The 22,388-nt window shown below is 38.4% G+C and overlaps 1 protein-coding gene across 1 annotated transcript in view; it reads left to right on the forward strand.

The window, feature by feature from the left end:
• Positions 1 to 22,388, forward strand: part of LOC103383975 (protein kinase C alpha type) — a 58,776-nt gene that overhangs the window by 591 nt on the left and 35,797 nt on the right. The window contains exon 2 of the mRNA XM_008317323.3: positions 4,123 to 4,154. Coding sequence (XP_008315545.1) covers positions 4,123 to 4,154 — 32 coding nt within the window. The remainder of the gene's footprint in view (positions 1 to 4,122; positions 4,155 to 22,388) is intronic.

Genomic DNA, 22,388 nt, shown 5'->3' on the forward strand with positions numbered 1-22,388 from the left:
AGAGACCCACAGTTTGACCAACTTATGACCAAATCATACATATCAGATTTGCAAGTTGACTGAAGCCTCCTGGATTCAGAGGCGAAGCAGAAAGACTGCCACTGCCTGTTTGTACCTTCTGGCTGTTTTCAACAGCACACCTACTTCAATTCTGATTTGGTCCAAATACAGTGAGAACAGTATGGAAGAAGGTTCAAGTACACGAGTGGCCTAACTGTTTACACTGCTTGTTGTCAGTTTAATTCTTTTTTCAATTTAAAACTGAAACTAAACAGAGAGAGTATGTTTATCAGTCCAGGCTTGGGGCTTGGGGGCTACTTCTGACCCACAAACCCCTGAAATTTGGCCCATGGCTAAATGTCAATAACAATAATACTACTACTACTACTAATAATAACAATACTTTAGCTATTCATTTAAGAATGAGGGACATTTTTGATTTTTACTTTCAGTTTATACCAGTATTTTTTGCAGGATTGATATTAAACAAAATATACTTGTTTTTATTTTTTAATACACCTGTGTTATTTATTTTTCAATATTTATTTTTTCAGGGGTTGCCACCTGGGCCTCTTATATACACAACAAAAAATATGATCTTGGAAACTTTTCAAATTCCAAATTTAAGTGAAAGGGCCTTAAGTTGTGTGCTGACATTTAATAGATTCCATAAAAAATGTAAGAAATGAAATAATAATTGAATACCATTTGGTGTAAAATAGATCTGTCTTGTTGTGTTATTGTCAGAAACCGGATCAGACAAAGGAATGCATTAATACATGAACTTTAGTTTTTTTCTTATTTTGTCATAGAAATGTTTCATTGTGTAGTGAAGCTGTAAATACTGTGCTACACTTTAGTTTTTCTGTATGCTGTTGGCATGGATAAACCTTTGTGATTTGCATTATTGTGACCAAAAAGTAATAAATTAATTGAACTGATTGAACATTAGTGTCACTCAAGGATATTAATCATTACTGAAGCCACAGTCAAGTGGTTTGTTAGTTCTTTAAAGATGTATTATATGTTTATCTTTTCAAACCTTTTACATCTTTTTATGTTCATCTTTCACTCATAACATTGATCATTCTTGGGTCTGGACCCCATATGTAAGATGTAGTTGGAGTCATCCGTAGTAGGGATGACTCCAACTACATTTTTTTTATGTCCACTATGGATACCAATACTGAAACTTGGAGTATCGGCCAATACTAATATCAATCCACCATGCCACAGGCTGCCTCTGCTGAGTGTCCCTGTTTACAGCATGTCCAAAGCTAAGGTGATCTTTTAGGCTGAGGTACCAGATTGGATTGAATGTTTAATCCTGAAATTTGAAATATTAGACAGATACTAACCCTGAGTAGTATTGGAGTCGTCCCTAACCTGTAGCCATAGCTGTTAATTTTTAGAAATACTTCCCATCAGGAAAACATGGATTGACTTTCTTCTCAGTTCTAAATGATTGTCAGTCAACATTTTGTCTCTGTCATAATGTTATGGTCTTAAAGTTATTTTTCATCCAATACAAAGTCAGTATTTTAGGAAGGCATAAAGATTAGTAAATGATGCCCTGAAATAAAAATTGTATTTTTCAAGACTAGCATACATATGGAGTTACTGTAACTGTTTACTAAGTAAAGCAACAATTACCCTGGGAGCTAGTACAAAATGGCTGAACAGGCACCATTTAAATATTTGCAAAATATTAAGCTGATGTCAAAAAAGATTTTAAAAACCCAATAACTACAGCTGATGAGGTCCAATATGAACCTAATGGAATGACTGTCCTTACTGCAGATGCCCTTCTTTCAGTTGAATTAACCTAAATCAGAGTAGAATGGTGTCTTTCAGTCCACAATATAAAGCCGATTCAACTATGCCGAATCAGCAGTTAGGTCGTTAGTCAATCTCTTGACGATGCTAATTGAAGCCACCTGCAGCCAATCCTTATTGGAGCCTTTGAGCATTTTTCAGAGGCAGACGATGACAAATCAGCACTGCTACACACACACACAAACAAACACTCTTAGCTTTTTGTGTTTTGTGAGCACTTTACATTGACATAATACAGTCCCTAGCCCATTGTCCTGACCTTTACCCCTTCAAATATATGCCTAATCCTAATCTGTATCCATTTTATCTTGCCCTATTTTTCATTCTTACACTGAACAGTAGTATTTATCAAATGTTTGATACACACACATACAAATCAGGTTATGGTCATCTGAGGTGAATTGGTAAAAGTCTCCTAAAACAAATAGTTCAAAAACAACTTTTTTATCTTCCTCTTACAGGGGAAATACTTCAGTGTGCCTGCACATTTTTTGGCCTGATCTTTATCAGGCAGAGGTCTTATGTTGGAGGAAAAAAAATGACAACACTACATTACATGCATGCATACGGTTCTAATCCACAGATCATGCTGTATTCCTTTAAATAATGCAGCAAAGCTGTGCAAACACACAGTAGACCTGGCTGGAGTCTTAGGATGACTAATAGGTTTCTCTCTTCCTGGCATGTAACAGAGTGAAAATCCTGTATTTAAAGCTAATGGAGAAGAATGAAATGAAAATGATTACAGACCTTTCAATGAACAACTTGGAAGAAATAAACACTTCTACGATAAAATATAAAACAAAAACCCCCAAGGTGTGCCTCCGAGTAACAAAGGTCCTTTAATCGTGTAAAAAAAAAAACATCTGACCAGGCATTATTTTCACAGAACATTGCTAGGTCTGGTATCCGAGTTACCATGTTTACCTTCTCCTACTCCACCACCCAGAGGAACTGGTCTGATCCTCTCAGTGTAGTCCTGCAAACTTCAATACCATCTGCACTCCATCTCCAGGCCAATGTAATGGTATCCTCCGGTGTAGCTTTCCCACTGCGATATTAACTTCTCCTCATCCTAACTCTGAGAGGAATAAACTAGCTGGAGTTGCACCCGCAGTTACAGTCCTGCGCTGCTACAGTCACAGTTTAATGGAAGATCTTTACTGCTGACAGTCTATGACCTACATTAACAGCATGACTTTTGCTCAACTGAACATCGGCCTTTTACTAAATACAAGCTCAGCAGGTTCTGAAGCTCAAAGCAAACAATTCGCCACCTTAAAAAGGGCGTCCTCTTCATATACTTTCAGTCGTCTTTTTTGTACAGAAACATCAAAGCGACTGGAGAAAAAGAGACATGTTCAATTTTTTTTTGATTCCCCAAAGTGAGAAACTTTTTATATAGAAGCAAGTTATGTTATTGAAAACGTCCCTAACACTAGTCCTTATCAGAGCATCTGAGAAATGTTGACAAATGTCTCATTTGGGGTTTGAAAAGCACAGGAATTTGACATTTATAAACATTTGTCAAAAGCTCTTCTAGTATCAAGGAAATAATGATGACCGCGCCCAGATGTAAATATGGTGTGGGTGCCCGGTAGTGATCTTGCAGTAGATCTCAAAGGAAGTGCTAGTAGACTGTGAACAATTAAAGAAAACATAAAAATATACGCAAATTAAAAAATACTTTTTGTGAAGCTGAGTTGGCTTGGGTTCGTTGGAAACTTTCCCCACACATTGCACACACAGCATTGCAGCTAGATAAATTTAATCAATGTTTGACAAGATAAAACGTATATGTTCTGCCTATAAAAGTAAATATATATTTAACATGTCAATGTAGTTTCTGTACATTTTGTGATATATTGTGATTCTGTAGTGTAGCGGTTTTCACGCCTGACATGCACATCTGCACAACACACAGATGGTCCTGGGTTCGCACTCCAAAGAAACCACATACCTAATGGTGCCCCCACATGTGGTAGCATGTGGAGACTTTGTGGTTAGCGCGCCTGCTTGCTTGAAAGCAGAGAGCAAAGAGTCCGGGGTTTGAATTCCCAAAGAAACCACATACCTAATCACGCCTCCTCAGGTAGCCTGTGTCGGTTGCAAAGACTCACACTGTACATTTCCCCAATGTGGGCTGAATAAGGGACTCAATTATTGTTATTATTATCCAATGATCCTAAATTGGATAAATGTGTTTATTTTTATTGTATTTATGAATAATTTGCTGTTACGTTGTGGGAAAATGGCTGTTGACGTCTGTATTCTTTGTCTCCACAGGGGGTTTGGAAAGCAAGGATTCCAGTGCCAAGGTAAAGCCAACTGACTGAGTTCTTAGTTGTTTACATAGATTCCCAGTCTGTGCATGTCTTCATGGGAAGATCTTCTGAAAAACATTCTAAGAATAGAGATTTATATTGGACACGTTTTCACATATAATTAAAACCATTCAAACAACATGTAAATCCAAAAACCACACACTGATGGTTTTACGACAACAACTCAATTTCATTTCCAGGGAAATGAATGTTTTCAAGAGAATGTGTCTGTAGTTCATGATAACAGAAACAGGATTTAATCAGAGTGATGGGATCTCGCAGAGAAGTTCCTGTATTGATCCACGGTTGGCCTCCTTACACTTTAGGTGCATTTCCCATCCATCTGCCATTTTGAGGTCCACGCATAACTCTGAGAATTCCTCAGTTAATGTGGAAACTTCAGGGTGTGCCAAGGCCTGACTGTAGCTGTTAGGACCCAGGTAATGCTGCAGATGACGGCCCACTCCATCTCCACCCCTTTACAAACACCCTGTAATGTTTTTAATAGCCCGGTATAAATTATGCAGTACACAAGACACATACTCTGTGGAGTATGTACTCTAATGTACCATGTATTTAAGAGCTCCTTTCTTAAGTTGACTTTTATAGTTTGAATAAGAGCAACAGAGTGGTGCAGGGTGGAATAATAGTCACTCTCTCTCTCCTCCTTCTCTTTCTCTCTCTAAGCCTCCCTTCCCTTTCCTCCTCTGTTTTACTTTGTTTTTTTTAAGTGTATTTGTCTTTGACATGGCAGCCATTTATTTTGACTAACATATCAGTAAAGTTAGTGCGACCTGCAACTGAGTCCAACCTGGTTTATCATTTATTATGATAACACTTCAGATGATTTAGAAAGTCTTCTGGGTGTGTGAGGGCCTCTGTTTGTTAGGTGTTTGAACGTACTGTGCAGAAGCCTGTATTTAACCCATGTCTGCATGTTAATACACCAACACCCACTCACCTGTGTGTGATCTGTCACAGTGGTGAGATTCACCTGCTCCGACTGACTGGACTTGAAAAGAGTCAGTAAAGGGTGTTGACATCTCAACTGGGGACGCCCCGATACTTGGACTTGGCATCAAATCAATCAAACTGTCAATCAAAATTGACAGAAATAAAACGTGTTTGTGCAACAAGTGCACACATCAAAGTGCCGAAGGAAACATTGCAGAGATGTAGAATATCAGTGTGATTGAGCTAATTGATTTTCCTCCGTTCTCACTTGTATTCTGTTCTCACAGCTTTAGGTTCACATTTTCATATATAACACCAAATCCCTGTAGGCCCTAAACAGCCGCCGCCTGCGACCACATTTGCCAACCAACATAAATCCTTGCCAGGACCCTTTAAATAAATAATGAGGGCCTTATCAAGACAGAGGTGATTGGTTACACAGTTGCTTTTCAGAGAGAGAAAGGTCGCCACTTTATAATAGAGTATCTGTTAAGCCATCAATAATTAAACTGGAGCCTCTGTAAAATGAGGGTCACTTCCTCCTGCAGAGAATAAAGAGACTCACAGTCAATACCTGAAAATGACAATGTGATCAACTGGAGAGTGGCATTTCTGCAACAACGGTGACATTTTAGTCTAAGTGTCTTCCTTCAAAGAAGATGGTGGAATTAAATGCTATACTATGTTTTATTATGCTCACTGTGTGACAGAAATATCAGTAATTACATACTGATTTAATAAGAAAGGATATTTCTAAATCTTTGAGAAATTGTATATTTTCGACTGTGTTGGACTAGCACTGGTGGGCTGGGTGCACCTCTACAATGTGGTAAAAGTTTCCTGCTGGTCCTACTTTTGCCAAATCTGCACTCTCTAACACTCTTAGTTTCAAATAACACCTTCATGGGGGTGGAGTAACTGTGGCGTGCAGTTAATGTTGTTGAATCAAACGCGCCTACATCAGTAACAACCATCCAAGATGTTATCTGTATATTTGTGAACAGTTTGTCAAACGTCTCTTGGATACTCTTCTGCTGGAGTCGTATTTCGAGGCCCTGCTCTAATGTTTACGGTTGTCGAGTAGCGCATCTAAAAATCACTGACTCTGTTTTCTTTTTGTATTCTTTGAACTGTTAGGTTATCTGTCCTGGTGTGAGTATCAGCTCCACCTCAAGGCACTCGTGGTGGGATTGTTGAATGAATTCCTTGTTTCAGTCAGTCTCAAAGTAATTATCACACCGCTACAGATTTACTGATGACTCTTGAGCCTGGACAAGCGAGGTTTAGATACTTTGTAACTCATGAGTTACAGTGTCTTGGAACATTGGAAAGAAAAATGATGATGAGGAGAGAAGTAAGGCTGATGTGAAGCCACGGACTGTACTGTGGACCTGTGGACCTGGACGAATCAGATCATAGATTTAGACCAGGTGTGCACCATATGTCAATAGCCTTCAAGTTCAGGGAGATCCCCAGTCAAAAAAAAAGTACATGTTTGCCAGACTAACGTTCAGAGTTCAGACTCATGGACGATTATGGAACTTACTCACAGGGGGAAACATTAGGAAACAGTCAGCCTCTGACCTCCCTCACTGCATTGTTTGGCTCTACTTTTTTGTGTGAGTCAACTGACATTTACTGATCCTCATTAACTATGACTAAAGCTATGCTGAATCATTGCATGGTTTATTGGCTCATGCAGTTATGCACGGCCCATTTGTATATAATGTATATATACTTCATATATATATCGTTATATATCTTATGTTTAATTACTGTAATTACATTTATACCTGTTATATAAGTACATACAACCTTGTAATGTATTCGTCCACTTGCTGCTGTCTGCTGCTTCAGTATGGATGTACGGTACAGTAGGGGGATTTACAGTTGAAGACTGTAAAGCTGTACTTTGTCAGTTAAAACTCCAACTTCATTAGTGGAATATCCACCCTGTGTCAGTTTTCTAATGAAAACCTGTTGTTTCCATCATGCTTGGCTGCTCCACTTAGATTTGTATGTCTTAATAGAAATGAAGCAGGAAATGACTTTCATTTCACTAATTCACATCATAGTGCCTTTGGATAGATGTCTGTGAGTTGGATATGAATGTGAAATAACACCATGGACCGTGATCTTTTCTGTTAGTTGTTGTTTTACTTTATTTTTCTTACAATACTAAGAAACATCCCCCAAAGATTAAACAACAATAATGTCCAATGTGTTTTTCTTGGACTTCACTGAACTGCACTGAATAGACAAAACATTTTTTTGTAGAATATAACATCAGTCTTGCATTTCTTTAACAACTCTTTGTGAAAACAGTGAAATGGCCTTTGTTAAAAGGTTTGGAGATAAATTCGATTTAAAGCTTTCATCTGCAGCTAAGTGTATTTAAATGTTCTGCAAGAGGAAATTAAAATTCAATCAAGCAAAGATTTATACTGTGTCACTTGTGTGGCTAACAGTACAGACCAGTCTGCTCTGATTGCAGTTCCATCTCTGCAGCAGCAGTGCTTTGGTTCATGCCATCAACTCCATCCCTTTTTTCCCCCCTTTTTTTGCAAAGCGGCCTTCTTAGAACAAAGACGTAGATCCAAAGCTTGGAGCTTTGATGCTGACCAGCTGCATTCTGCCATGTGAGCCGATGTCCTGCCAGCGTTTTTCCATTTCATGTCTTCTTCTTTTTTATCTTTCAATTATCAACTGAAACCTTTCTTCTTCTGAGCTGCGTCATAGAAAATGTCCTCCCTATAATAGAGGTGCGCACCTCATTATGACGTCATGACCATCACACTGGTGTGATGGTCTGATTTAGTGTGGCCCAGTTGATATGACCACCAGGCTTCAAAGGTTAACAACAAACAAATCAGGCTTTTCCTTTTGCTCAAACTTTAGTCAAACTAATATTATTTTATAAACCTTTATTTACATTTTTGGTGTTGATGACTTTGTTTTAATTTGATGGTTATTGATGATTATTTCTCTAATTAAAAATACACAGAAATTTCTGGGCAGATAGTTACACAAGTGCAGCTTAGAGTAAAGATGTCTGTTTTCCTCCTGCTCTTCCTTCAGTTCCGTTTTGACCTGTGTCATAAAAATAGTTATTTTTTATGACACAGGATTGTTAACGCTCAACTGTTATCAGCTGCTGTACAGGTCTGTAATGGAATCAACAGGTAACTTGTACAGTGGACAGCTGTTTTACAGCACTGGGCACAGGTTCCACCAATCAGAGTCTATGATAACAGCAGTGTTCTGGGACACAGGGAGAGACATGGCCCTTTGGACAGAGACTGGACGTGCACTGATGCCAGTATTGGTATCAGGATTGATATCTTATTCAAATAGGTATTGGTACTCGAAAATGTGTTGATGCAGCCACCTGATACTGTGTATTTTTATTTATTTTTTGTTTATATATTGTTTAATGTGATGATGGTGTCATTTTTGTTAAGTTATAAACACTGGCTGTCCTCTGGTGTCCTTACTGTTTAAGGTTTGTCTTTGCATGTCACTCCATTTCCCACACTGCTGTGCCGCCTACATAACACTGCCTTTCAGTTCATTGCATATTTATTGCAGTTCAATCAAAATAATTGGTATTTGGTATCGGCAAGTACACCTATAAAAATGCGCGTACTCTTATCAGTTTGCAAACAGCTGGTATCAGGGCAGCTCTGCCGGATACCAATAAAGTAGGACATTTTGACTCATTTTTTATGACACACCTTTATTGTACTGCTATGGAATACACCAAAGTACAATAATACTTGGTTTGCAAACAGTTTAGTCAAGCAATGGGCCTCTTGAGGCACATTTTTTTTTGTAAATTGCAAGTAATTGAGTAGCTGAAAAGTAAAGCAGCTGAGAATGCCAGTTCTGATGAGATTCTTGTGAACCCTGTTAAAAAATGTCTGTTCTGTCTTTTCTCTTTTTTATTTTTTAAAAATGTATTACTGACCAGCTATTTTAGGATCAAGCTAATCTGGCTAAATCTTGTACATTATTTATTACCTGACTTTTCTCCAATGCATTTGGAGGAAATGTGCCAAAAATGCCCTAAACTCAGGAGTATGCTGAGGGACTGCTGATTGTCATGATTTTTTTCAGCCAGACAGAAATGTGTTAAAATGAATTTGTCAATTCACTACTTGGAGATCGAGCAAAACAGTCTCTCATGAACTGAGAGCTGTTGTCAGGACAAACCTGTCACTATTCTAAATGGTGACGCCTGTTGCTGCAGTTCTGCCCTCCATTCTTATGGATCTGTATTAAATAACCTCCTGGGCTTCCACTGAAACCTGGCCAGCACTTGATGCAAATTTCTGAAAGGTCCCTGCATTGATGAAACCATTTCCTCTTTTTTGTCATAATATAATGGAGCCCTGGTGATGTATGATGGCGTCCAAATGTGTTTGACTATTTATTAAGAGGATTAAAGAGCAGGGAAAAGACACAGTTTCATTTGTGGATCTGTCCTCTCATACTAATCTGACTGAGTTTGAATAGTCAGAGTTTTTTCCTCTCTCTTTGTACCTCGTGTACTTGGATTCAGAGTTGCCTCTGTTGTAGGATGAGGCTGGGACAAACAGAGGAATTAGTCTGCTGGTTTAGAAGAAATATTAGTAGTAGATAGGAGTGTAAAAACATATTGATTCACTGTGATATCCCAATGTTTCGTTTGACGGTATCGTATCAAGATTCTATCGCACTGCATATATTTTATTATTATCAATTACATGCAAATACATATGGCGTTGGTTTATTTTATTTTGCTTTTATTTTTTCTCTAGCAATCACAGCTGTAGATCCCTCTGTTCCAGCCTTAGTAACCTGACGTTAGGTAGGTACGGTAACATTGTTGTGTGTTTGCTATGATGACAGTTTTCCTACAATTAAATAAAAAAAACTCAATGCAGTATATTGTTGTGTCTATACTACAGCAGTATCTCCGGTACTTGCAGCGATTGATGAGTAATAAAACCTGGGTGTTACCCAGCGTGACTGGCCCTGACCGTCAGGTCAGCAGATGTATTTCCATATTTCACAGTTTTCATGTTGTGTGTGTGCGTTTAGTGTGACGCACACACACACACACACTGCAGGTCGGAGCTGACATATTATAATCTTGGATGTACAGTACAGGGAGCAAAGGCAGCTCGAAGCTCTTTATTTAAAATGTATCTACAGTGAGGTTAACCGAGTTAAATTCAAACACCATCATCCAGTCAAAGATATTTACTTGAAAAAGACAGTTTGCAGCAGGACTATTTCATTTTTTCAATTATTGAACATTTTACTCTGAGGGTTGTGTATTGTTCTTCTTTCTTAAAGTAACTACAAAGTAAAATGTTTTCTAATGCAGACTTATCGAACTCAAACTTTTCGATGTCAGAATGCCAGGTGCCCAGGAACCCATTTTCATTTATTCCATAATACCATTCATGCTGACTCAGCATTTTCATATTCAAAACATTAAAACATTTTTCTGTCCAAGCATAAACTTCTGATGGCTCGTCAGGGCCGGTCAGGCTGAAAACTGCCCCGACCAGTTGATTGGTTGTTGGTTGTTGCCACATTGAATGTTTTGATGTATTTAGAGCTGAAACATTGAAAGACAACATGTAGAAATAACGAAAATTGAACTTTCCATAAAGTGATGAATTGATGAATATCAGAAGGATTTCTGTGGGAAATTTAGTAAACACTGCATTTTTGTTATCTTGCCATATTTATTGATACAGGGTTAAGGTCAATACTTTGTATACTTTTTTTTTGTCAGGATTCAGACCATTCTCTCTGAAGACAAAAAAATTGATGAAAAAAACCCTTTTTCTGGCCTTTGCCTGTTTACACCAATAACTACCACCCGTTTACCTTTTCCACTACATCGTTCACTTCTTCCCCCACGTTTAACCTCTACCCTGTCTATGTGACTTTTCCCTGTGCTACAACTTATTTACTTGAACTGTCTGCTGCTTTGCACCAACTATTGCTTTCTAACTGATAACAGACTGGTGTGGATGCACACACTGACATTTTCATCTCATCTACAGTGAGTGGTTACAGTAAACGTTCAACCTTAACAAAGCCATGTATTAAATGTGACACAGTTGTAGTTGACTTTCACTTAGCATTCATATTCAGGTGTTACAGGGTTCTACACATCACACACATAAACATACACTCCATCTACCCATACAATAGCAGCACTTTTCACTTGTTGTGTTTCGTTGAAAGGCATTCAGTGATGTGTGGGAATACAACAGAATATTAATGGAAACGAGGCAGGTTGTGGGCAAATGTGAAGCTGAATAATAAAGTGCATTCACATGTCCCTCAGACACAAAGCCGGTGCCAGGACGGGGTATTTGTGCAGACACAATGTTCTTTCAGAATGCCCCAGTTTGTGGCCACTTCCATCCATGGTTTGATGTTGAATTTGCTTTTAAATGGCCCATGACATAACAGTGGTGTCGCGGTGCTTAATGGGAGCTTAACAAGTACTTTAGCTTGATTAAAAAACTCATTCAGTCCTTTTTATTTTTGTTAATGAAACCTGAAATCTGTGCAGCCTTTTCATGAATGCTGACTGTGAGGAGAGGGAAGAAGATCTTCTCTGCATATGTGGATCTTTACGGTGTCATTGACGACTCGTATGGCTGTCTCTATAAAAAGGTCTCTTGGCTGGCCTTGGTGTCCTTAAGCTACATTGTTGGCTTGTCATTTAATACAAACCTCACCACCGCTTACAATTAAATGAAACGTTCTCTTTTTTTTTAATAATATGTATATTTATATATACAGTATATGTATAAATATATACTGTATATATTTTTTTAATGAAGAGCTGCAATGTGATGTGCTTATTGAGCTTTTAGTTGTGGTAAAGAAATAGCTTTTTTATGGATCTGGTGTGCCATCCCCACAGAAATAAATAGAAAACCAACTAATACAGAAACAGAAGTATTAAAACCATATGGACCAGATTGGTCCGATGTTCGTGTTTTTAGATCAAGTTACTGACTGGAACTGACTGGAATAAACAAATGGGATCTTTCAGTTTATTGGGTGAATGCACTAAAATGTGAGCACATTTATTTTGTTCTGATTTTGAAATACAGCTGCATGTATACATTTTTGATATTGACATCAATTCTGATATTTTGTAATGACATATATGATTGGATACCAAAAATATACAAATATGAATATAAATTAATAGTTAGGTTTAGCATACTATGATAGAGGGATAGAGGTCAGATGTGAATTTGTGCCTAAATGATCTGTAGTAAACAGAAAACAGAAAAATACCTTAAACAAATCAGGGCCTGTGACAAAATATTTTTCAGCAGTGTCGTTCATGCCTTTGAAGACTTGTTCTTATTCACATGTAGGTGACACCAGTCGATGCTTTGGGAAAATATTCACTTGTTCAGCTTAGTTATAGTAGCATAATGTTGCCTGTTCATGACCGTACTGTTGCTGGTAAACGTGATTTTGTTGTGAGAGAATACGTATAACAGTAGGTGCTAAGCTGCCGCCATCCTGTCGCTCCTCTGCACATCGGCCTCCTTAGAACAACAACAAGTCTTCTTTAGCGTGCAAAAAAATAGGGCATTTAGACGGAGAAGACTGTTATATAAGCTAAAAATGGTAGTTCCTTGGCCGTAGTGCTGCAAGTGACAGCTGGACTGGGCTAATAATAGCTCAGTTGTTCTGGAGCGCTTGACTCTTAACCAAGTCGTGCAAAATTAGATTTATATTCGCATTTAGTTGAAACCTGCTCCAACTTTATGAAAAAAACTGACTTAAAATGTTTCGATTTTGAGACATTTAGTATACGTGTCGGTTCTTATCAAGGTACGACTTGTCTAGGCTAGGCTAACTGCGCTAGGACTCGCAGCCTCACTTTTTCTTTGGCCTTTACTGAGAGACCTCCATGTTGTGACTTACTTTTCTGCCACCTAGTGGCTTAATTCTAATCTACAGGGTGTCCAGTTCTCTTGCACCAGAATTAAATATGCAGATAACGGAAAAGGTTAGAAACCTTGATGATACTTTTTTCCGATTCTCCAAAATTGAAAATCAATTTAAAACAAACGTTATGTGTGGTTGCGTACTATGGGTTCTAGCATTAGTGTGGTTTGAACTTACTCTCTCATCAGTAGTGGCTGTATCTGAGTGGTTGAGTGATCAGAAGCGCATGCTGTCTCCCACAGTGTCTGCTGTACTGATATTTCCACCAATGGTGCAGAGCTGTACGGAGATTCACAGTCATGGTCAACATTTACAGGTTGTTTTGAATTTGCCTTGTTTCCTTTATTCTTAGACATTAACATTTACTTACATTATTTAAGTTGTAAGTGTACATCTTTTGCTTAAATTCTTAAAGAACATTGCATAAAAAGAATGTATTTTAGTTGACCAGTAACTGTTGTTACCTTAATTCACTCCTTGGAGACTGGTAATGACTGAATAATACACATTAGTAGAACTAGAGATTTTTAAAGGGTTATGGATGCAATCCAGTACCTTTTGGAGGTAAATGCAACTTTGAGTACAGATCAGAATGCTTTTAGAACAGGAACGGTTTGGTTAATCCATGGGGAGATGCAGCAACAAACATTACCAGGGATTAGAGCGCAATATTACTGTCTGAATGCATTAGTGGTGTATTTGATAGCTGTGCGATGGAGCCTAGACTAATGCACTGTGCTCTGAAATACAACATAATCTGCATTTAATTGCCCTGAGTTTTGTTGTTGCAATGGCATTATCTAATGGAAGAGCTCTGGAAGGGCTTGTAGGAAGAACAAAAGGCGGAGCAAAACAGAGATGGAGCTGCAGTTGTACGACTGTATCACGTAGTCAATGTAGGATCTGTGAAGTCTGGCTGATATTTTACACATCTGGGATGTTTAATACAGCACATTTAAGGCAGATTCTACTGTTATTATACTGTTTTGTAAGTCAGTTGTTGTTGTACTCTATGTGTTGTCAAGTCTAATGTGGTTAAACCAAACAATGAACATTATCTAAATCTTGATTGGCTCCTGTGTCTGTCTAGGTCATTGCAAAATTCACATAACAAACATATGTGATTAAAAATGCTGTACTTTAGTCTGTATTTTATGGGGTGTAATGGGAAATACATTTTGCATTTGAAATAAGGCACTAGTTTTAAAGTTGGATTAGATTTGGATATCATAGCGACTGTAACATCTCAACTCCTGAGTTGTTCTTCACATTGTTTTATTTTTAAATAAATTATGAATTAAAATTATTCTGCAGCATTTGCCTGGCATCAGAAAAAAAACATTATTTATTCCACTACTAGTATACGGTCCAGTTTCATCAAAACACGTCTAAAGTTAATCAGACTTTGCAGTGTCCATAGGAAATCTCTCCAGACACCTCTAAGGCTTGGCTAAAAATAAGTTTGTGAGTTTCAGTTTCACTAATGACAGGAGCTTTTAATCAACACAGGTGAGACTGTGTTCATGGTTTGTACCTGGAGCAGAGTCAGCTGAAATTATTTTCCAATAGAAAAATAAAATAGAGCTTGTGTCCAACCTGAAGAATTATGCATATGTAATTGTCACTTTGAGGTTGAGGTTGAGTCACCATTAGCACCAAATCAGTGGGTTTGATTTGAATCAGTCCTAGCTCCACTCAGACCTGACACAGACGGTTTCAGCTGCAGTACACACTCAGCGAAACTGCTGATTACATCCTGTGACACATACTGTAGTGCACGTCGCTGTCGCTGCTTAAATTTCACACGGTCATTAATATCAACAAGTGTGGTGTTTGCACTTGTATTAAATTTGGGTGGCAGGCGATTCAGTTCAAGAAAGTCTAGAAAGGCATTCCTTCACTCCAAGCTGCTTCTTTCTCTGTCTGTGTCTAGTTAGCCTGTGTTAGCTGTTAGCATTGATTGAAAGACCTTCTTACACAAACAATATATCATTTATAGTCTGTAATAATAATAAAATAATTAATAATACATGATACAATGAATATAATATGATATTCATAGTATTATGACTATCTATATAATATTTAAATACTATAACAGTAAGGGTACAATTGCTGCGTAATGCTACATAACCTTTAGTCTAGTGGTTTGCAGGTCTGCCTTGCAAGCAGAGAGTTCTGGGTTCGATTTCCAGAGGAACCACATACTTGGTGTCTCCAAGGAGCAGCAGCTCTGCTGCTAACACAACAATTCCCCCAGTGTGGGATCAATAAAGTTCATAAAATTTTAAAAGAATTTAAATAACAAATGTTCCGTGGCTTCATTTTTATGTGAGTTTTTAAAACCATCACTGTTTTAAACCATTACCGTCTCACAGCACTTAACTTTTGCTCTCTAATTAGATATTTTGGTAATGTAAGAAAAAGGAAGAACAGATTTTTCTGTTGGAATGTAGGGATTAAAAGTAAAAGGTCATGAGAAAAAAAGAACAAATAACTGAAAAATGTACTAATAAAGTATTTTTGTATGTGGTGCTACCTTGTACACCTCTGCCTGAGAATATGGGTTGTTTATTGAGTAGGTCATAAGGTCAAAGTGAGGAAAATAATATAGAGATACTTACTATTATTCTGTTATCGATTAGCCTTGTCTGGCTCTGAGGATTGCTGAAAACACTGCAGTTGCCCTTTGCCCTTCTCTGTTCTCCACCTTGTATCTAGGTTGAAAAGCAGCTCCTAGCTCCTAACAATTTTCTTCTATTCTTTTTATATTTTAATGTGTTCATTATATTATTCTATTTTTTTTCTTCTTTAATGGTCTTCAGTGTGAAGCTCATTGCATTACCTTGTTTGTAGGAATAAAGCTACTGTGCCTTGCCTTGTAAAAAAGGAGAGATTTGCTAAACATTTGCATTAAGTATTAGCATGAACAATGTCAAGGTTAAGACTAGAACTAAAAGCATGGTTAGCAATAGCTCCAGGTGAATTCAACACCTGGGGTTAGCAGTGCAGTTGTATTCTATAATATCCCACACGTTTTGCTTTCAAAGTTGTTGATCAGTTTAGATTGAGGACAAATTCCCAATCACAAAGAGTAAACACCAGCTAATATAACGCCACACGGCTGCGTAGACATGATTTGTGTCTTTCATTTTCAGCATCTGCGTTTTTGTTTGCAACAGAATCCCAAGGAAAGACACATTACATCTGGTATTGTTATATGTAGAAGCCAAAACAACTCGGAGACGTCGTGTCGGGGCTCTGTCTCCACACTGCAGTGTTGCTTCCCCATCAGTTCTGCTGTGGACAGATCACTGGTCACCACTGTATGTCAATGTTAATGGGATCACCTAAAAGCAATCATGACACCAGTAGTTACACAAGAGCACATGCACTATGAGTCAGCATTTGATTTTTGCCCTTTAAGAGTGAGTCACGGAGTTTGCTGTAAAGAGGGAAACGGTGTCGGAGGTGTTTATTCACAGAGCCAAGAGGTATTCCTTCCACAAGTGTGGAAAGTGTCTGAAAAATGCCTGAACCTCTGCTCTGGGTTCAAAGCAGACAGCCGTGTCTATCTGACAGCTTACTGCCATCTTTGTTGTTTTTAATACATGTCTGTGTGGCTGGTTAATCCCTGTTTTTAATCTGCACTTGTGAGGATTAGAGATGATGGCGCACATTGTTGTGACCAAAACTGAGTGGTTATAAAAGGGAATGTCTGAGGAAAATGGATCTGAAGACTGGCAGGGAATTAGACAACAACATCATTCCAGCACTGCATTATTTAAACAGTGTTTTCTATAAATATGTTTTTCATTTTTGTAAACACTTCATTTATCAATTAATCATTTATATAAAATATTCATCAATTCATTCGTCCTCAAGTCTCATTCTTTTAAAAAATAATTTTAATGGATTCTTATGAAATTACATTACAGATAATAAATCATTATAAATGTTGTATTTTTGTAGTGCCCTTGATAAACACATAACTGCAGTTTTCCTAAAGCTAAGCTATCACCTTGTCTTTTTTTGGCCTCCCAGTGTGTAAGAGTAAAAACTGAACTCAGTTGATTCCACAAGGAATAAACATTGAACTAATTCCATAGTTAAAAAAGACTGAACAGATGTATATGACTAAGAACTATATATTGTTAGTTCTTAGTAGTCTGGGACATTTTAACCTAAATCTGTTGAGTATCTGTCTGACTGCCCATACCTGTTCATCGGGGAGACCAAACAGCCACTGTACAAATGCATGCAGTAACACGGGACAGACAGTTTTTCAGGCCTGCAGTCAGCTGGTCATCTACATCTCATGGAGAAGGGGTTTAAGAGAGGAGTGAAGCAAACCAGAAACAATCACTCAACAGAGGAGTCTAGGATTAAGACACCAGTTTTCACCGCCTATAATTCTGACCTGAGTCGTCTCCCCAGAAAGGTCAACTCTCCATCACCAAACAACTGTGGTGATACTAACCTTTCATGTGACGCACACAGCCCCAAGTCACTTTGCTCCTGGTGATCACAACATTCCAGCCGTTGGGTGTGGTCACTTTCTTTTGTTTTACCATAACAACTCTCCTGTCAGGTATTCAGTCACTCTGGAAAAAAATATTATTAGCAGCAAAAGCCTGTTGGATGAGAGGTGAATCTGGACAGCCCCAACTAAAGCAGCATTTGTTGCCAGCACAAAGCATCAACATGTTTTGTTGTGTAAATGTTAGATTTTACAAAATCAATTCAGTAAAATCTAATAAAAGGAACAGAAGGAACTTGGATTTTCTGTAGGATTACAGCCATGCTTGGTCATTGTTGTAAAAACTTCAAGTGCAAGGAAAGTGTAAGGTTTGATTCCCGGTTAGATATATGGTAAGTAATATATGGTTAGTGACAACATGACATCTGTAGAAATGCTACAGAACAGGCCGCGTTGGAAAACAAGGCTTGTAGACATTCTTACAGATTTGTCGTTCAGCCTGTATTAACTGGACTCACAATAACTTGCTGACATAAGATTTGGTTTGTTTAAAATATGAATGGAATTAAAGTAACAGTTGGGATCTCAGTTCCATATCTCTTACTACCAAACTTCCATCCAAAACGGCTGTCGTTAAAGTTTTGACCCGATGGAAATACACTCGTCTGCTTCCTGTTTGTTTGCATTGTTTCCTCATGAGATCACATCAGAGAGCTACTCTGAGACCGGGCCTCACTCCCTGTGGGTTCATAATATTACAAATAAACTGTCATGTGTGTCTCATTAATTACGACTCACGTTGCGTGTGCAAATGTAAGATGATAGTAGTAATACATTTGCTGTTTTCCCTTAAGGGAGCCCCACACTATTTCAAAATAGAGTTAAACATACATAAACCAATTCTTAAAATATGTTTCTTTGCCTCTGTATGTTCCTTTGTATGTGTTGCTAGGCAACACAAACTACTGCTCAAAAAGGTTTAGAGTTTTTCAATTCTGACACTATTTTAAGAGTGGAGTTGGACTTATTGTTATAAATTGTTGTCTGTGTTTGTTTTAATGTAAACAAGGTGTGTGACCCTTAACACTAATGAATAATTACTCGTTTTGAATATAATCTGTTCTCTCAGTCAGTCGGTCAGGTGTGCCTGTTCAAATCATTTGGGATGAAAGTCAGATTAAAATTTACTTGCAGAGCGTTGTCAATGTGGCAAAATAATTTTGATCACAATCTTTTTTTGCAATAATTACAACAGTAATGATTGATTGGAGTTGAGTTCATCATCAAATTGTGATTAATTGTACATCTTTGTTGGCATTCAAAGATCATCACGTTGACTTTCTGGGACCAACTGTAATGCCTAAAATATTGCTTGTATCTTCTGGACTCTTATCCATGCATCCATTCAGTACTAGTATGGGTGCCACAAATTAGGCCTCCATCAGGAACGCAGCAGCATGCAGACTCTCCTCCAGAACCCACTAATTCATCTAGAGTACCTTCTAATAGTGAGTACGGTCAGTGTGGACCCTTCATTTAGGATATTAGCCTAACAGTGACGATGCTTTGAGGTACAGGATTGACCTGTGAACACACAGCAGAGGAGCCGTGTTGATCAGGCAGGTGGAACTTGATGATTGATCTGATGATGACTAACAGATGTATGAGATAAGCTGTATGACTGGCTGACAGTTGCCTGGTGGGCAGAGCGAGAAAAAAATTGTTTTTGAAACCAACAACAATTAACCGTGTTCCTAACTGCCCAGATTGTTTCTAGTCTGTCATTTATCTATTGCCGTTTTCACACGTAACCGGGATCGACTCCCGTATTCGGACTTTTATGATGGGATTCGCTGCACACTTGATACCTGTTTTTGTCCACATTCAGAAGGCGATCAAGTGCACATTCATTTTGTGCCGTTTCTAAACTGACATTGACCGAAACTAGGTTCGCTTTTATTTTTACATTTATTTTTATTTTTATATAGACCAGGGGTATGAACTATCATTGACAAACTTGAACGTATACATATACAGTACGCACAGAAGGAGTTGGATAGGTGGAAAATAAAGATAATCAGAGGTGAAAACTTGAAAAATCACTTATCTAAATCTGCTGCCTAAAAAGACAGAAGAACACAGGAGTGCACTGCCATGTCACAAACAATGTAGTATGGACACGTACTGAAACAAGCAGTCAGCAGCCAAACTGGCTGTGGGTGGTTTTTTTGTTATCTTCCAACACAGTGAGTTTTCTCTTCAGCTGTATCAAAGCATACATTTAAACTACTGGAGAGTCATTAGTTGGACGTCACAAATAAAATGAAAGAATTCTTAGTAAATACAGCTGATGGTCTTGATGTGAGAAGATCCCAGTGTGTCTCTCCCAACGAGTGTGAACTTTGCTCAGGAAGACGTGTGTGTTTAACTTCTACATAATCTAGTGTATGTCATAGGTGTGTCCTCTGGTTGTGGTGGCATTTGTAAAATGTCATGTGCAGTGACTGATAAACTGTGACTTACTACTACTACTACTACTACAGCTGCAACTATTGTTCTACTTTAGTCTTTATAATAATAATAGCTATAATAGTGATGATGAGTGGTTTGATACTCAGAAGGAAATAGAATTTATTGCAGAACTAAACATGTCATCCATTTAATATTTAAATATGAAAGATAGTTCAAGTTCCAAGAAAGAGAGAAGTGTAAGGCAGCATGAGGTCATTCATCACTTTCTAGTGGGCTAACAATAGGACCACCATCCCTGTCTTTCTTCTCCTAATTTACCGCTGTTCTCCCTAATCCTCACACCCCTGATCGGAATCCACTGCATGAAGTACTTTGTTTTAGCGGTGATTCAGTGATGTTCACGATTTGACAACACTGTCGGTGTGTTTGTGTGGATGAACGTAGATCTCTGTGTAATACATTACAGGTACACTCTCTGTCCAACCATGGGGTTTAAGCCCAAGCGGCAACATTTTACATTACAGCTTATAAATAATAAATGTAGTACTAGTCTGCTTGTATTACAGACAGTAATACAAAGTATTTATCTCATGGAAGTGTGGGTGGAATTAATGTTTTCACACATAACAAAAAATTAATTTGGGTAAAAACCTTCCCTTCTTTCTTTATCGGCCATGGACTTGAAGCAGTGTGTCAATACTCCAGTTGTCATAGTGTTACTTAAGGAAGGGCAGTTTAAAAAGAAAAAAAGCTCACACCTCTAATTCAAGCAGACGTCATTAGACAATACAGGGGGGCCTCGTGTTTTTTGACGTCCTTGTCCTATGGCGTTTTGTGGTTATGTCGCCATCTCCCATAAATGTATTGAGAAAGTCTTGTTCCATCATTTCAAAGTACGGTGTTAAAACTCACCAACTAGTTCGCATGGAAGAGACAAATACGATGTCACATGGTGCTATCGATTCACATTTGAAGCTATGCAATGACCAGTCTTTTCACCCTAGGTTTGCTGATGTCATCAATCAGTCATCCCCACCCTTGTGTACACATGTAACTGGTACAGCCTCAGCTGTAGTGCAACACTGTTTCATTGACACCAACTCATCCCTTCCTGCTCTTCTGCTATTGGATAGTATGTGTGGCCTGTATTTTTTGCACAGCATTGTATGTAGATAGCAATGGAACACAGGGACAGGGCTCCTTTTAATACATACCGTCCTACCCCCCCCCCCCCCCCCCCCCCCACACACACACACACACATGTGTACATTTTGACAGATCTTTTTTTCGGACACATCTGCACTGTTTACTTTCCACATATTTTAATATAAAAAGCACAATAACTAACGACTAGTTGTCATTGTTTGTTACTGTGCCACATAATTAAAGTCAGTTTGACATTAGCATCGTCACACCGAGCATACTAGGCATATCTTTGAAGCTGTAGTACTTTGGCAAGATTGTATTATTTTACAGTCTTTTCTATTCACCTGTGTTCTGTTCAGACGTGGCAGAACACTCATTATTAAACATGCTTTCAAACCTAAAGTGCATTGTCACCCCACATTGTCAGCTTGTTTTTAGGGCATAATTGTGACACATTCCAACTTCTGTTTGAATCACCACCAAAGAATGTGGTTGTTTTGGACTGTGTGTTTGTAGGTTGTCCCTGTACACAAGTGCATTTTTCAAAACCACATTACTGTTGGAGCTGCTGCAGCCTGGTCGTTTGTTGCATCATGGTGTGACACCTCAGTATGCAGCGTTCAGTCTCTCTGTGAACAAACTCAGATGATGATGAAGAGCATGCTGCTCAAGGAGGAGAACAACAGAGACTTTCAGAGTAGGAGTAATTCGAAGTAAATAGATAAAAAATGTAAAAGACGTGGAAGAAGCAGTCGTACTACAGGGATACCACGGATCCCATCCAGCTTTGAGGCGTGCACCCCTCCCACTCATTCACACATGCCCACTCACACAGACCCACTTAGTTGAAGGCTGAGGAGAGTGATGTCCCTTCTCACTGCAGACTGAGGGAACAGCCATAATCAGGTTCTGGGGCCAGCTGACTGCAGCTCTGGGAGCTAACAAAGAACAGGTTCTCTGAAAGACCTGGCCATCGGCTGAAACTGCTGTCTGTGACGGAAAGATTTTAATTTATCTCCACAAACCCATTCACCACTTCCATTTCTAGCTCCTTCATTTCAGAGCCTTCTTTAGCCATTGGGTACATTAAAATTTCATTCTCTCATTGCTAATTTTGTCCATGATGTAGATCTTTTTTTTTTTTAATTCACACTAATGCGTTACTGTTCCTCACCGGGCCCCAAACTCCC

This window comes from Cynoglossus semilaevis, chromosome 9 (genome assembly GCF_000523025.1).
Source record: "Cynoglossus semilaevis isolate Cse_v1.0 chromosome 9, Cse_v1.0, whole genome shotgun sequence".
NCBI classification, from domain to species: Eukaryota; Metazoa; Chordata; class Actinopteri; order Pleuronectiformes; family Cynoglossidae; genus Cynoglossus; species Cynoglossus semilaevis.